The sequence below is a fragment of the Halictus rubicundus genome, chromosome 2 (genome assembly GCF_050948215.1).
Source record: "Halictus rubicundus isolate RS-2024b chromosome 2, iyHalRubi1_principal, whole genome shotgun sequence".
NCBI classification, from domain to species: Eukaryota; Metazoa; Arthropoda; class Insecta; order Hymenoptera; family Halictidae; genus Halictus; species Halictus rubicundus.
In genome coordinates this window covers 15872310-15885051 of record NC_135150.1, presented here as the reverse complement: position 1 = coordinate 15885051, position 12742 = coordinate 15872310, and the positions used below count along the sequence as shown (strand labels likewise).

General features: G+C 34.6%; 4 protein-coding genes across 6 annotated transcripts; 2 read left to right on the top strand and 2 right to left on the bottom strand.

The window, feature by feature from the left end:
- Positions 1-2093: 2093 nt before the first annotated feature.
- Positions 2094-4311, bottom strand: Nmdyn-d7 (nucleoside diphosphate kinase homolog 7). 2 transcript variants are annotated; one of them, XM_076805527.1, is made up of 9 exons: positions 3836-4311; positions 3600-3766; positions 3360-3518; positions 3077-3284; positions 2892-3012; positions 2694-2818; positions 2518-2631; positions 2353-2460; positions 2094-2281 (listed from the first exon to the last, which is right to left on the bottom strand). In XM_076805527.1, the coding sequence occupies exons 1-9, from the start codon at positions 3950-3952 to the stop codon at positions 2246-2248; spliced, it is 1155 nt and encodes a 384-aa protein (XP_076661642.1). In that variant the 5' UTR covers positions 3953-4311; the 3' UTR covers positions 2094-2245. The 2 variants fall into 2 exon arrangements, with proteins under 2 accessions (XP_076661642.1, XP_076661643.1); XM_076805528.1 differs by having other exon boundaries at positions 3896-4311.
- A 479-nt stretch (positions 4312-4790) lies between these two features.
- Tfiifbeta (transcription factor TFIIFbeta) lies at positions 4791-8757 on the top strand. The gene is made up of 7 exons (XM_076805529.1): positions 4791-5164; positions 5248-5399; positions 5472-5561; positions 5640-5764; positions 5836-5979; positions 6239-6400; positions 8554-8757. The coding sequence occupies exons 1-6, from the start codon at positions 4908-4910 to the stop codon at positions 6392-6394; spliced, it is 924 nt and encodes a 307-aa protein (XP_076661644.1). The 5' UTR covers positions 4791-4907; the 3' UTR covers positions 6395-6400; positions 8554-8757.
- Mpi (mannose phosphate isomerase) lies at positions 6291-9707 on the bottom strand. Of its 2 annotated transcripts, XM_076805524.1 has the most exons (6): positions 9295-9707; positions 8782-9112; positions 8398-8713; positions 8171-8338; positions 7898-8100; positions 6291-7815 (listed from the first exon to the last, which is right to left on the bottom strand). In XM_076805524.1, exons 2-6 carry the CDS (start codon positions 9097-9099, stop codon positions 7609-7611), a joined length of 1212 nt encoding a protein of 403 aa, XP_076661639.1. In that variant the 5' UTR covers positions 9100-9112; positions 9295-9707; the 3' UTR covers positions 6291-7608. The 2 variants fall into 2 exon arrangements, with proteins under 2 accessions (XP_076661639.1, XP_076661640.1); XM_076805525.1 differs by having other exon boundaries at positions 8782-9707.
- Positions 9708-10389: 682 nt separating this feature from the next.
- Positions 10390-11494, top strand: Rpl30 (ribosomal protein L30). The gene is made up of 4 exons (XM_076803047.1): positions 10390-10500; positions 10586-10630; positions 10899-11044; positions 11278-11494. The coding sequence occupies exons 2-4, from the start codon at positions 10610-10612 to the stop codon at positions 11453-11455; spliced, it is 345 nt and encodes a 114-aa protein (XP_076659162.1). The 5' UTR covers positions 10390-10500; positions 10586-10609; the 3' UTR covers positions 11456-11494.
- The last annotated feature ends 1248 nt before the right edge of the window (positions 11495-12742 follow it).

Genomic DNA, 12742 nt, shown 5'->3' with positions numbered 1-12742 from the left:
ATTGACAGAAGCGTGACCGATAACGGAAACCGGTTCGGCCATTTTTCCGGGGTTGTTGCGCGCGGGAAAGCACCGTAGTGCTCGCTTAAGGGAGTATTCCGGTTTCTCATTTGCGATTCTTTTTGCCGTTGCAGTTTCTGAGCATCGTTGAATCGGTATGCCCGCGAAACGATTTGTCTGAATTCGTGAAACTTAACATAGGCGTTTGACGAGTGCAACTCGCATTGCTAAACCACTCTTTTTTCGAAGCGGTCGCAAGTTCTAGTTGAGCGAAAATATTTAAAGAATCTTCAGCACATACCACCAACAGTTTTAAAGTCCGTCGGTTTTCTCTTAATTTTTTAAGCTCGACGAAGTAAGAGAATAGATACAGTGAACAAAAGCGAGACAAAAAAAATTTTGTTTTACCTTTCCAATTGTGGTACCAGCGGATTGTTAAGATTCTTCTGGTTAAAATGAGTCCAAACATGACGTAAATCGGTTTACTTTTAAGGACTTCGCACGTAAGACGTACTGTCCGTCCGTCGGATGATGATTAGGCTAAGTGTTTACGTTCTTGCTCTATTCTGGCTCCCCTATCGTTGCACGCATTGTCCGAAGGCGATGACGAAGAACGAAGTTATGGTGGGGGAGCCAGGATAGATTGAGCACGTAAACACTTCGCCTAATCATCATCCGGCGAACAAACAGTACGTCTTATGTACGAAGTCTTTAAAAGTAGACCGATCTACGTCATGTTTGGACTCATTTTAACCAGAAAAATCTCAACAATCCATTGGTACTAAATTTGAAAGGGTAAGACAAAAATGACTGAACACGAAATTTTCTTTATCGCGCATCTTGTCGCCTCCTTGAAGTACGTCTGTCTCCTTTCCATTAACAGTTTCGTTTCCTTTCCTTGTTTTCAGAGACAAGGCTCCGGCAGAGGTCGAGGCGCTAAGCGGTAGCTGAAGAGTGGGGCTGCGTCGTGCAAACGTAAGCGTAACAGATTTAGCAAAATTTAGGCGAGCACTACAGTACTTTTTCTCGAGCGGACGTGGGAAAGGGTGCACCCGATTCGATCACAGAAACGAAGACCTCGAAGATGCTGATTTTCGGGATTGTCAATGACTAAATTATTGGTAATGAAAATCTATAATCAATGTTTCACATTCACTCACACGAAGTAGAACAACTATGTATGAACGAATGCATTTTTCAGTTATTAATAAAATTATGTCTAATCACGTCTCCTATTTTACTGGGTAAAAATTTAAGCAAATTGGTTGCTGCGTTATACGCAGTTATCCGCATCAAGAGAACGTTTTTCTTTATAGGTGTCGAGGCTTTATTGGGTCACGCGTCATAAATTTCTGTTGATTTTGTACGTTGATAACCGAATAAATAGCAAGCAGTTCGCGATTCAGGATATTTCTAGTATCGTAAATAATTTTGCGACTGCGTTAATGGTCCTGGTCTCCAGCAGTCCGTGATTTCCGTACCGCCGCGGGACATTAAAGCGGATTTAATTAGAAGTTTCAACGGTTTCAGTTCGAGGAATTGCGATAAACGCTGAGAAATAAAAGGATCTTTTCACCTATTCGTTCGGGGCAGTCGCATCTTCGCGACTTTTCATCACGAAAGGCGCCGCAGATCCTTGACATACATCATTACGCCGTTATTAAGTCGGGATAAGCACAGGCGCGTGGCGGATTCGGAATGGATGGGCTGCCATTAAAGGCAATCGATTGCAGAATTTTAATATGTGACACCGCTCTGACACTTTCTTCTTCGCCGACGATGGTGCAACCAGATCACTATGAGAAGAGATATCTACGCGTTAACGAAGTATCTTGTGACAGTTACTGTTTAAATATCTCTGTTAAAAATAAGTTAATTTTGTCACGAAACTTATTCGAAGATTTAATTAGTTCTTCCAAAATCTCCTTAATCAGCTCAATCTCCTAAAAGCTGTGAAAGTATCGTAAGTACATTATTAATTATAATGTATTCGACCTAATTTAACAATTAATATTTGTATCTACTACAGTTGAAGCTGCTACAAAACCAGTTTAAAAAAAAACAGGTCGATTATTAATCAATTAACAGCGAAGTTCAAGAAATGCCTTCAATATTTTTTATTATCAAAAAGTGGAAATAACTATTACATTCTGAGTCATTATAAATAATTGGGTCCAAAATTAGTACGGTTCATGTTCCTTATTTAAGGCAAATGGTGGCATTTTCTGTATTATTCGTTTTGTGTTTAACTGTTATCAAGAATCTTGAAGAAGTACTCCACCTGTAAAAAATTAATTAGTTTGTTTAACTAGTATTTCATTTTGCTGTATACGTAAATATATACTTCATTACCTCTAAACTTCCATCTTCGGGTAAATCAGAACAATGTATAGCGTTTTGTACTTTTGTCTTTCCGTATTTAGCTCGAAGGGTGTTCGGTCTAACTTGTCGCGCTATATCCTGCAAACAACAAGACCGTGAATACTATGAATTTAATGAACAGACACGTATACTTACTGGGTCCATAGGACCACACCATTTCCTGAATTCTCCTTGTACATCGAATGTTTGATCTTTGTGCTTTAATTCCATTACAATGCATGGACCAGATTGTAATTCTCCTACCATAGCCTAAAACCATATTTGTTAACAGTGCTTCCAAAACGAGATAGGTCAGTAATATTTTTACACACCCCATAATCCGAGAGCACCCCCTTGTACACTTCTAAAAATTCTTCTGCGTCAAATGGGTTAACATTAAATTGTTGTATGGCAGAAATTGTGTAACCTGCTTTTTGAATGTCATTAATAATGTCCCCTATAACAGAGAAAAAAAAATAATGATACAATACAATGATATACATTATAGTTAGAAATATATTTTTGCACACCTGTTAGCTTAGCTTGCACAGCATGTGGCTTAATAATACAGCAAGTGCAGTCTTTTAAAGTGGCTGTATTTGCCGGGCCCTTCTTTTTGCTTTTTGAATCGGGAAAGAAGAATTGTAATTCCTAAAAAAACAAGGAGGCATAATATGTACATATACTTAAAACAATAGTAAAAGATAATACGAACTTTCTCTGCATTTTCTTCATTCAGAGAACCATGCAAAGCATTGTGAACACTGTCTTTACCGTAACAAGCTCTGAGAGAATTTGGAACTTTAGAACGAGCTTCCTCGCTATCATCTGGTCCAATTACTTCTAGCCAACGTGTAATTGCATGATCACCCAATAATTCTAAAGCTACAATAGGTCCGGAGATAAGATGATTTGTAACATACCTAATTGAAAAATATGAAAGATAGAATTTGCATTTAAAAATTAGAAGCACATAGGAGAATGAATTTATGTATTACGCTGTATCTGTACTCTCTCTGTCTTGATAAAATGTTGTTGCATCGTCTTGTGTCAATTTGACCATTTTAATGTTGGCAATGTGGAAGTCACAGGAGGCTATGCGCTTTAATATCTCTCCTAAGTGGTCCAGAGCATCTGGCTTTACCATTGCAAATGTTCTAAAAAAATTATATCTTACCAATGATAACAACTGATAACATATTTTAAACACCATTTAATATTCAAGGCAATAAAAATACTTCTGCATTTTGGTTTGTAATTTTTTTCGCGTAGTACAATCCGCGTAATCCGTTATTTTTATATTTCGTGAAAAAATGGTTACAATTGCGCCCACGTAAAAATCATCTGCCTTTATACCCTCGCATTTCGTTCTCCTTAGAAACGTTTTCCTTGCTTTTATATCAAACTACAAAATAAAATAAGATCAAAATCTGATTTTTAAGTCATTCAAATAACAAAATCAGGAAACACGTACCAATTCAACGGTGTTATCGTACGGATAATAATACAAATAAAAATTCTTCAAGATACTTGCTATTTTATCATACCACTCAGCCTCGAAAATATATTTTTCGTTATGCTCCACCGACATTATTGCAATCAAAATTTATTTGGTAAGCAAGGTTACGTTCAATATTCGTTTAATTATCGTTTTTACGTTCTATCTACTCATACTTCAATGAAATATATTGTATATATTTAAACAACATAGTAACTGTAGGTATTGTAGCACTCAATGAACAACAAATGTATGTAGCTATGACAACGGTTCGATAGTAATCAATGAACAGCTGAGAGAGAAATCCATTCAGCTCATTGTCAGGATTTTAGCACAGACAAAAGGCATGTTACTAGACCACCAATCGCCCAATGTATTTTTTTATCTCACGTCCGCGGGACTCCAGAGCACAGACATGATATAGGCAGAGAGGATAGGAGAGTGCCCACGCCTGGGATTTTAGTGTCCCCGGTATAGTGCTGCCCCCTAGTCTAATTCTTAGCCTGGACCAGAACCTGCATCACCTTTTTAGCGTAGACCAGAACCTGCATCATCTTACCTGCATCATTAGCAGCGGCACAGACGAGGTATAGGAGTTGACCAATCACCATATAGAGTTTCTTTTTTTTTTTTATTGATAAACCATATAGTATATAGGGTTTCGTGTCTCATGATCTGAAATACCGACATCGTTAGCAACAACTAGATTTCTTACGCCCTCTACGCTGACGAACGATAAATGTTAAAACTAGATCCACTTGAAGCTTAGACCTGTTTTTAGCATGGAACAGAACGCACAACATGGTTCTGTTCCATGCTGAAAATCAGAGTAGGGGGCAGCATTGTATCGGGAACGCCGAACAGAGAGGATATTTTCCTCTCTGTGTGTGTACCTATGTAGTAACCAATGAGACCAGCATTCCTTCTGGTCGCCTTCTTTCACCTTCTTTATAGCCACAGACAATGCATCGTACATGTTTTAACTGTTAAATCAATCTTGATAATTGTTGATCATTGTTGTTGTTCCCATATACATAGAAAGAAATTCATGACATGCAAATGCATCAAGTGTCAAGAATTTATTAATATTAATTTTATTCGTTTTACGAATACAGTAGCTAATTTTTTAGACAATTCTTCGATCGAAATAAATACGATGTCAGCAAATACTTCGCACACAGAAAAGGAGTTAGATTTAAGCAATGCTGGCAGAGGTGTTTGGTTAGTCAAAGTACCCAAATACATAGCTAATAAATGGGAGAAAGCACCTGGCAATATAGAAGTTGGGAAATTAAAGATAACTAAGTAGGTTTCACTCCTGAAATTGCTTTGTTAAATCTTATTAATTTGATGAGAACGCTAAATTTCATGTGTCTGGTTTATGTTAGAAATCCTGGTCAAAAAGCAGAAGTGTCTCTCAAACTGTCAGAAGCAGTTTTAGCTTTGAAGGAGCCAGGAGAGGAAGAAATCCCGAAACAACATAGATTGGATGTTACAACTGTAACTAAACAAATGTTAGGTGTATTTTCGCATGTCACACGTAAGTCACTAAACTTGATTTCTAATACCTTTTGTTCAAATATGTATTTCTAAATCGTACATTTTTTCGCAGCATCAAATAATTCAGATTCCATTGTTCCTGAGACCGAGAAACTTTATATGGAAGGGAGAATTGTACAGAAATTAGAATGTCGACCATATGGTAGTGATTTTATTATACAATACTTATGCGCTGTTAACGTTAAAGGACATGTTATTCATGCGTTTGTTTTACTTTCAGCTGATAATTGTTATATGAAATTAAAATTACAAAGTATCAAAAGAGCTTCTGTGCCGCAGAGACAAGTTCAGCAATTGGATAGAGTAGTTCAAAATTTCAAACCTGTATCTGATCACAAACATAATGTCAGTATTTTATTTGTAGTAATTTGTATAGTATATTTACTTTTATATTAATGTAATTATGTGGTTTATAGATTGAATATGCAGAGAAGAAGAAGGCTGAAGGCAAAAAGATGCGAGATGACAAGGATGCAGTATTAGATATGTTGTTTGCTGCCTTTGAGAAACATCAGTATTATAATATACGAGATCTTGTGAAAATTACGAGGCAGCCAATTGTTAGTTTATTTTAAGTAGTTGAACATGTATACATGTATGTGTATACAGGATATTACCTTTAACACGACGTACGATTTTTCACCCACTTACAGCCATCTGACAAAAAAGTTTAGAACAAGAGGTGTAGAGTATGGAGTGTACAATAAATATCAGTAAAAAAATGTTGGGAACAGTTTGTTTTCGTGGCGAAATCGTGCGTCGCATTAGAGGTAACACTTATATATAAGTTTTTTGTGAATATTAATTTTTATTTTTCAGGTATATCTGAAGGAAATATTAAATGAAGTATGTAATTATAATCTAAAAAATCCTCATAGAAATATGTGGGAGTTGAAACCGGAATACAGACATTACAAAGATGAGGATAGAGCTGCTGAGAATGCTCAAAAGAAAGATGATTCTGATGATGATTAATTTATGGTACTTGTACATACATTTTTTTCACACATTTGATTAATTGAAACATAGGCGAAAATAGAATATTTTATATAATCTTGAAATCAAGGCTGTGCAGAATATATATAATTCTGACAATTTTATACACTTACAATTATCTTTTTCTGGGTTGTACAAAATTTTTGGTAGACATTATGATTGTAACAATTTATTCCTTTACTTTCTCCTGTTAAATACATACAATTTGCAATTGAAAGAACTTACTGTACCATGGTAATAGTATAAATCTTTCATTGTTACATAAGTGAAAATTGTAAATTTATAAAATGTGTATTTATATTTCATAAGAAATTGGATTGTATAGTTTCAATACATCTGTAGATGTTATATGATTTTTTAATATTGCTTAGATTGTGCATTAACAACAACATATTCATTAAAATGTGTTAAACACAAATTTTATTTGTTGATTTGTAAAATAAATTGACATTCTTTTCCATAAACAAAGCAGTATGGAATAATAATTTAAAAATGCTACTTTCGTAATCAGTATTCATACGATAAAATTTTATTGCTTCATTTGAATAATATGTAATAAAATAGGAGACTGTCACTTAATAAGATATTTAGCAGTCTTCCTGTATATGTAACAAAATTAAGAAAGTACTAGCTCGCAAAAATTGACTAGAGTTGATTGCACACTGTCTTCAACTGTTATATCAAAATAGTATGTAAGTACAATATTTTCTACGTATTTTTTTACTATATAAATATATTAAAACTGAGACAAATAATTTTTTCGACATATGTACAAAAATATCACGGCAGAAATAGCAAATTATGCATTAATATTAAAAATATTATACATACAAATCAACTCTATTTTCTATTGTTTATAATAATGTAACCTATGGAATGCCTTTATATGCAAAAGGTACGCAGTCTATTGATAAAAATACAAGATTCTATATAAATGGTCTATTGTATAAATTACTAATGCAACTTCATGGCTATTACTTATATCTACTGGTACTTCATCAAAGATTAATAAGTTACTCACTTTAAACTGAGAAGCATGTAAAAGTGCTATTGAACTAATGATCCTTTTGCTGTGTCATGATCTTACTAAATATGAAAACTATACTTATTGGATGCAATATTGATAAATGATAGCCTTTTGTACAGAACCAGTGCCACATGTATTCGCTTGTTGCTGTATCGGATTACTTCCTTTAAACGTTTACAAAAGCTTGAAACATTAACATCGGATGACATCCACATAAAACCTTAATTCCGATTTTTTCATTTGCTGGAATGAATACGACCGATCCTCTGTACAGAACTTTTGATGGTGAAATCTCACCTTTCCCGTTTATAATAATTAAAATACTAGCTGTACTTCTAGGAATGATATCGTAAGAAGACCTTCCTGGTGGTATCTAAAATGTATATGCATAACAATACATATATAGAAGCCTAGCAAAAATTACTAATACAAAATTCTAATATAGAAAAACCCACTGTAATTTTAGCAACTGCAAAGTCCAACACAGGAGGACGAAACACTTCCGTGCAATCGTCTTCGCGAGAAGGTTGAAATTTTTTCGCGGAAACGGGTTCACAGGTGTACGTTAACATTTCGATCAATGTTGGCACATCTTTCAATTTAGGCGTCAATCCTGCACGTACTACATTATCAGAACACGCCATACATTCTATACAATCTGAAAATATACTTTTAAAACTATATGCAACAGTAAATACGTGATGTACAATGTATAATCAAATATTTACCACCCGACAGATATGCATGGGGTTCATTTGAACCAAGATAAATAGCCTCGCCTGGCTGCATTACTATAAAATTAAAAAAATAAATGCCAAAACATCCAACATCTCCTGGATAATCCAAGTATAGTCTTTCTAACAGGCTAGCGTATAAAGACTGTCGTATAGACTCGTCTAAAATAAAAGAATTTGGTTGATTACAAGGCTTAACTAAATAGGACAGTCAAAGTTACCTGAATTAGATAATCTATCCAATAACTTTCTAAGGTGTAATTCTACTAAATCAGGATCACAGGTCATGAGACTATGGAAACATGTTTTCAAAGCTCTGCTAATGTTTGCTTCATCGGTAGCCATAAATTTAAATACTTTATCTTCTCCTATTATAGCACGCAACTCTGGAAGAACTTTCAAAAATTCTTTTATCTCCCTAACTGGACGGAAGCCACAGAGAGCTTCGAATGGAGTCAAAGCTATTGCAAGCTCAGGCTTGTGATTTGCATCTTTATAAATATTAGGATATTGCTGGTGTAATTCTTTTGCTTTTTCCTAGAATTGTATATTACATTCAACAATACAGTACACAAAGCAAATATTGTTTTGGTAAAAATATATACCTTATTCGGATGGACCTGAATTGACAATGCTTTGTTCACAGATAAAACCTTAAAAAGAAATGGTAAATGTTCTCCAAATATTTTTTTAACATCACTGCCCAAAACATTGCTATTTTCTTTGATATATTTTTCCAAAGAAATATTTAAATCCTTCATATATGAAGGGCCATTGGAGTGTGTACCCATCCATAGCTCAGCATATGGTGTTTTCTCATCCAACGCGAATTCCGAATTAGCAGATTTAACTAATGCTGCAACGGCGCTATCTATTCCATGCCTTCCCCAATCATAAGTTTGTATTTGACATTTAAGTTCCATTGTAGAAATGTATCTGCAGTAGGTTATTGATATATTAAATTTTTATATACAAAAAGGAAACAAAAATTTTAAATTGCACACTCATCTGTTTTCACAAAAATATTATTACATATGTTTTTGATAGAAATATCTTATACAATCATGTCTTTAATTTAGAAACATATGCTTACAATTCCTTATAATGTTTATACGTACGAAACCGAAAACGTGGACGACGTTGACAGCTAACTACTTTGCTAACGTTTACACAAAAATAAGGCAGGTGGAGAACAGATTGTGTACATATATACGTTTCTTATCAATCCTACTGATAACACCTGCAATAATTCGTTTATATAAATGATGTTAAAACTTTGGAATTTCATTTTGCTTTTTCTTTCATTTTTTATGGACTGCATTGATTTCCTAATTATTTCGTAATTTTAATGCATTCCTTTTCACGTTTTTTCATTTAATTTGTGAGTATAGTAGTGCCGCGAAAAGTATGACAATCTCCTACTCATCATGCAGGACACGTATGCTTTGCACTTTACAACCAGAGAGAATATCCTCTCCGTGACAACGTTACAACACAACATTGTTGGATGTTTGATTTCGATTTGATTCTCCAGAAAATCGATTCTGTGGGCGAAAAGATCGATCTTTTGAATCGATTCTCTACACCTCGATCTTTTGGGAAAATCGATTTTTTGCCGAAGAATCGATCTGAAAAGAATCGACCTTTTTTCCGTCCAATAGTGTTCTTCCGTGTAGGGATGTTCGATTGTTCCGCAAAGAATCGATTCTCGGCAATAACCGAATCGATGGTACATGAAAGAATCCTATTGGTATGTTCTTACTAACGCTAATAAAAAAAAGGCAAAATCGATTCTTTGACTATATACATATAAAAATGTAGCTTTTTCAATCACTTTCTAGTGATATTTTAATATTAATAACTGAGTGACACATAATTTGTTACAGATTGATATATTTTTATATTTTTACAGAAATTAAATTTATACAACATGTTATCGATTGCTTTGTGCAGTTGAAGCGAGCTCATAACGTGTGACAGTTCTGTCATAGTGTATCGTTTATAATAAAAATAGTGGACAGAATTTCCTTGTATTCTCTACAATAAACAGACGACACCGATTTCGTTTGAGTTTAAATGACAGAATTAGAAAATAAAATTAAAGCAATCAATAATTTCATCGTCATTCAATTATAGCAGCGAGCTCTTAAAGTGTTCCAAAAGTTAACTACTAATGAGAAGCTGCAACACTTCTTGGTTGCGTAACGGAAGTATCCTTCTCTATACATTTTGTATTTTATGGCAATCTCGGACTCGAACTCGTTTCGAGATTTCCAGGCTCTTTCACGTCCGGCGTGTTCCGTGGCAGTACGCGTGCTGAGAAGGTATCGTAATATTTTAATATTTTAAAGTGATACATTCAATAATTAAGTAAAAACATTGCTAAATTATTTCTAAATATCCCTTCAGACGCAGATTCAATCAACCACAAAAATGGTAGCCAAGAAGAAGCAGGTAAATCATTTCTTCTACTGCACGTGTTTCGTTCACTTTCCTAAGCACATTTTAAATTCCATTATTTATTCGTAATGTTATGTAGTAATATGTAGTATCAAATGTATTTACATTGAAAAGTAATAAGCACGTTATTTTATAATTTTGTTCAGAAGTAATCGTCTTTATTACATTATTTTAATTTGAGGGTTAGTTTTGAAGGAGAAAGGTGTTGAGTGTTACTTCTGTGTTGCACAATGATTTCATGAATTCTTTTTCGATTCAACAGAAGAAGTCCCAGGATGGTATCAACGCCAGATTGGCCTTGGTTATGAAGTCAGGAAAATGCGTCCTGGGCTATAAACAAACGCTGAAGTCCCTTCGGCAAGGCAAAGCGAAATTGGTCATCATTGCCAACAATACACCTCCTCTAAGGTGAGACTGAGATGTAGTACTCCCCCAAAAATAGAAAATTAGAAAAGTTTGAAATCAGATCTACAACTTTTAATAGTCATATTCAATGTATTTTACATTTTGGATGATAATTCATGTATACGTCATGGGAGTTCTACGGAGTAGTCTCACGTCTCTGCTCGTGAGTGCAGAGACAATTTATGTATAAAATAATGGACCAGTGTCTGTAAATTTTTGCATTTTTCTTTTACCAGGAAATCTGAGATCGAATATTATGCCATGTTGGCCAAGACCGGTGTACACCACTATATGGGGAACAACATAGAATTAGGTACTGCTTGTGGAAAATACTTCAGGGTATGTACCCTTTCTATCACGGATCCTGGAAACTCTGACATCATCAAATCTATGCCCATGGGTGATCAGGCATAAATGTATATTTTTTACTTAATAAAAATATAAAAAAACCTATATCAATTTTTACTTAGTACCCTAATAGTCTGAACTAATGGTAAGGGGACTCTAGAGCTCCGCGGACGTGAGACGAAAAAAATACATTGGGTGTTTGGGCTACTTTTATACCTTGTCTGTGCATTTCATGTGGATTGCGCGTCGGTAACCGTGTTATCGCACATGGTAACGTCCAGTAATTGTTGTCGATAATTGCGCATAGCAACAATTAAAAGAACACAACATTCTTTTGTTTGCTCCATTATTTATGGTATCCCCGATAAGAGATTTCAAATTCTATCAGCAACAGCGCCGTTGAAGAATATTAGTTCTGGTCGATACGATAGGATGTACCACGGAATGGTAAGGGGGATCTAGAGCTCCCCGAACGTGAGACAGAAAAATACATTGGGTAATTGGTCTGCTTCTATACCTCGTTTGCGATCGTACGAAGCAGTTTGTGATCGGTGGTAATGTCGCTCGAAGCATGGGTTGGAGCTAGTTTCAATTCATGCCACAAACCACAAAAATGAGATGGGTTCTGTTCCATGCTAAAGTTGTAGGAAAACCCCGGGTGAGAGCACTCTCATTTCCTCTCCGATTCTACCATACTAAGTGTTCAGCTATTAGTTTTATATTATCCACTACTTAATACTATACTATAAGTTACAATTAAATGTTATAAACATTGAAATAAACGGAGCAGGAAAAGTGAGAAAATTAGGAAAGTATCTAAGGTAGGAAACACAGGAAGGATCTCGTGTAGAACGGATCCCTTTGATCCCTTGGACACAAGGATCTTGTGTGAAAAGGGATCTAAGTTTGAAGAGAGATTAGGGAAGGGAAGCCAGTGGATTTCTTTGAGAAGAAACATAAAGCCTATTTTAATCCATCAAACATACTTTCTATTTACCTCTAATATACGAATAAAAATAAATAATTATTTAAAATAATTCCATATTCATCAAGTGATTCTTATTAACGTTTTCTTCTTTATGTAGTTTACGCCGTATATGCATTCGATATTAAAACAGAATCTTAAAAAATTGAAAAAAAAATTAGTATTAATATTTTCACACTTTCATGGAACAGATATTTAATAAAATATTTTAATATACGGGAATCGTTCGAATTCTGGTTTACAATGATTTAAAAAATCCTAGTACATACATATACTTGGTTTTGACCTACAATTTACTTGTGAAGTAAAAGTATAATTGGATACGCGAGAGTGAGAAACCGAGATCAAAGAAGACCCGACAGATTACG

Coding starts and splice junctions, on each gene's coding strand:
- Tfiifbeta (XM_076805529.1), top strand. CDS start 4,908: ATGACATGCAAATGCATCAAGTGTCAAGAATTTATTAATATTAATTTT. Junction 5,400..5,471: donor TGTATTTTCGCATGTCACAC/GTAAGTCACTAA, acceptor ATTTTTTCGCAG/CATCAAATAATTCAGATTCC. Junction 5,765..5,835: donor TATCTGATCACAAACATAAT/GTCAGTATTTTA, acceptor TGTGGTTTATAG/ATTGAATATGCAGAGAAGAA.
- Nmdyn-d7 (XM_076805527.1), bottom strand. CDS start 3,952: ATGTCGGTGGAGCATAACGAAAAATATATTTTCGAGGCTGAGTGGTAT. Junction 2,632..2,693: donor GGGTGCTCTCGGATTATGGG/GTGTGTAAAAAT, acceptor ATATGGTTTTAG/GCTATGGTAGGAGAATTACA. Junction 2,282..2,352: donor CCGAAGATGGAAGTTTAGAG/GTAATGAAGTAT, acceptor AATTTTTTACAG/GTGGAGTACTTCTTCAAGAT.
- Rpl30 (XM_076803047.1), top strand. CDS start 10,610: ATGGTAGCCAAGAAGAAGCAG. Junction 10,631..10,898: donor TGGTAGCCAAGAAGAAGCAG/GTAAATCATTTC, acceptor TCGATTCAACAG/AAGAAGTCCCAGGATGGTAT. Junction 11,045..11,277: donor AACAATACACCTCCTCTAAG/GTGAGACTGAGA, acceptor TTCTTTTACCAG/GAAATCTGAGATCGAATATT.
- Mpi (XM_076805525.1), bottom strand. CDS start 9,099: ATGGAACTTAAATGTCAAATACAAACTTATGATTGGGGAAGGCATGGA. Junction 8,714..8,781: donor TTCAGGTCCATCCGAATAAG/GTATATATTTTT, acceptor ATACAATTCTAG/GAAAAAGCAAAAGAATTACA. Junction 8,339..8,397: donor GGATAGATTATCTAATTCAG/GTAACTTTGACT, acceptor CTTTTATTTTAG/ACGAGTCTATACGACAGTCT.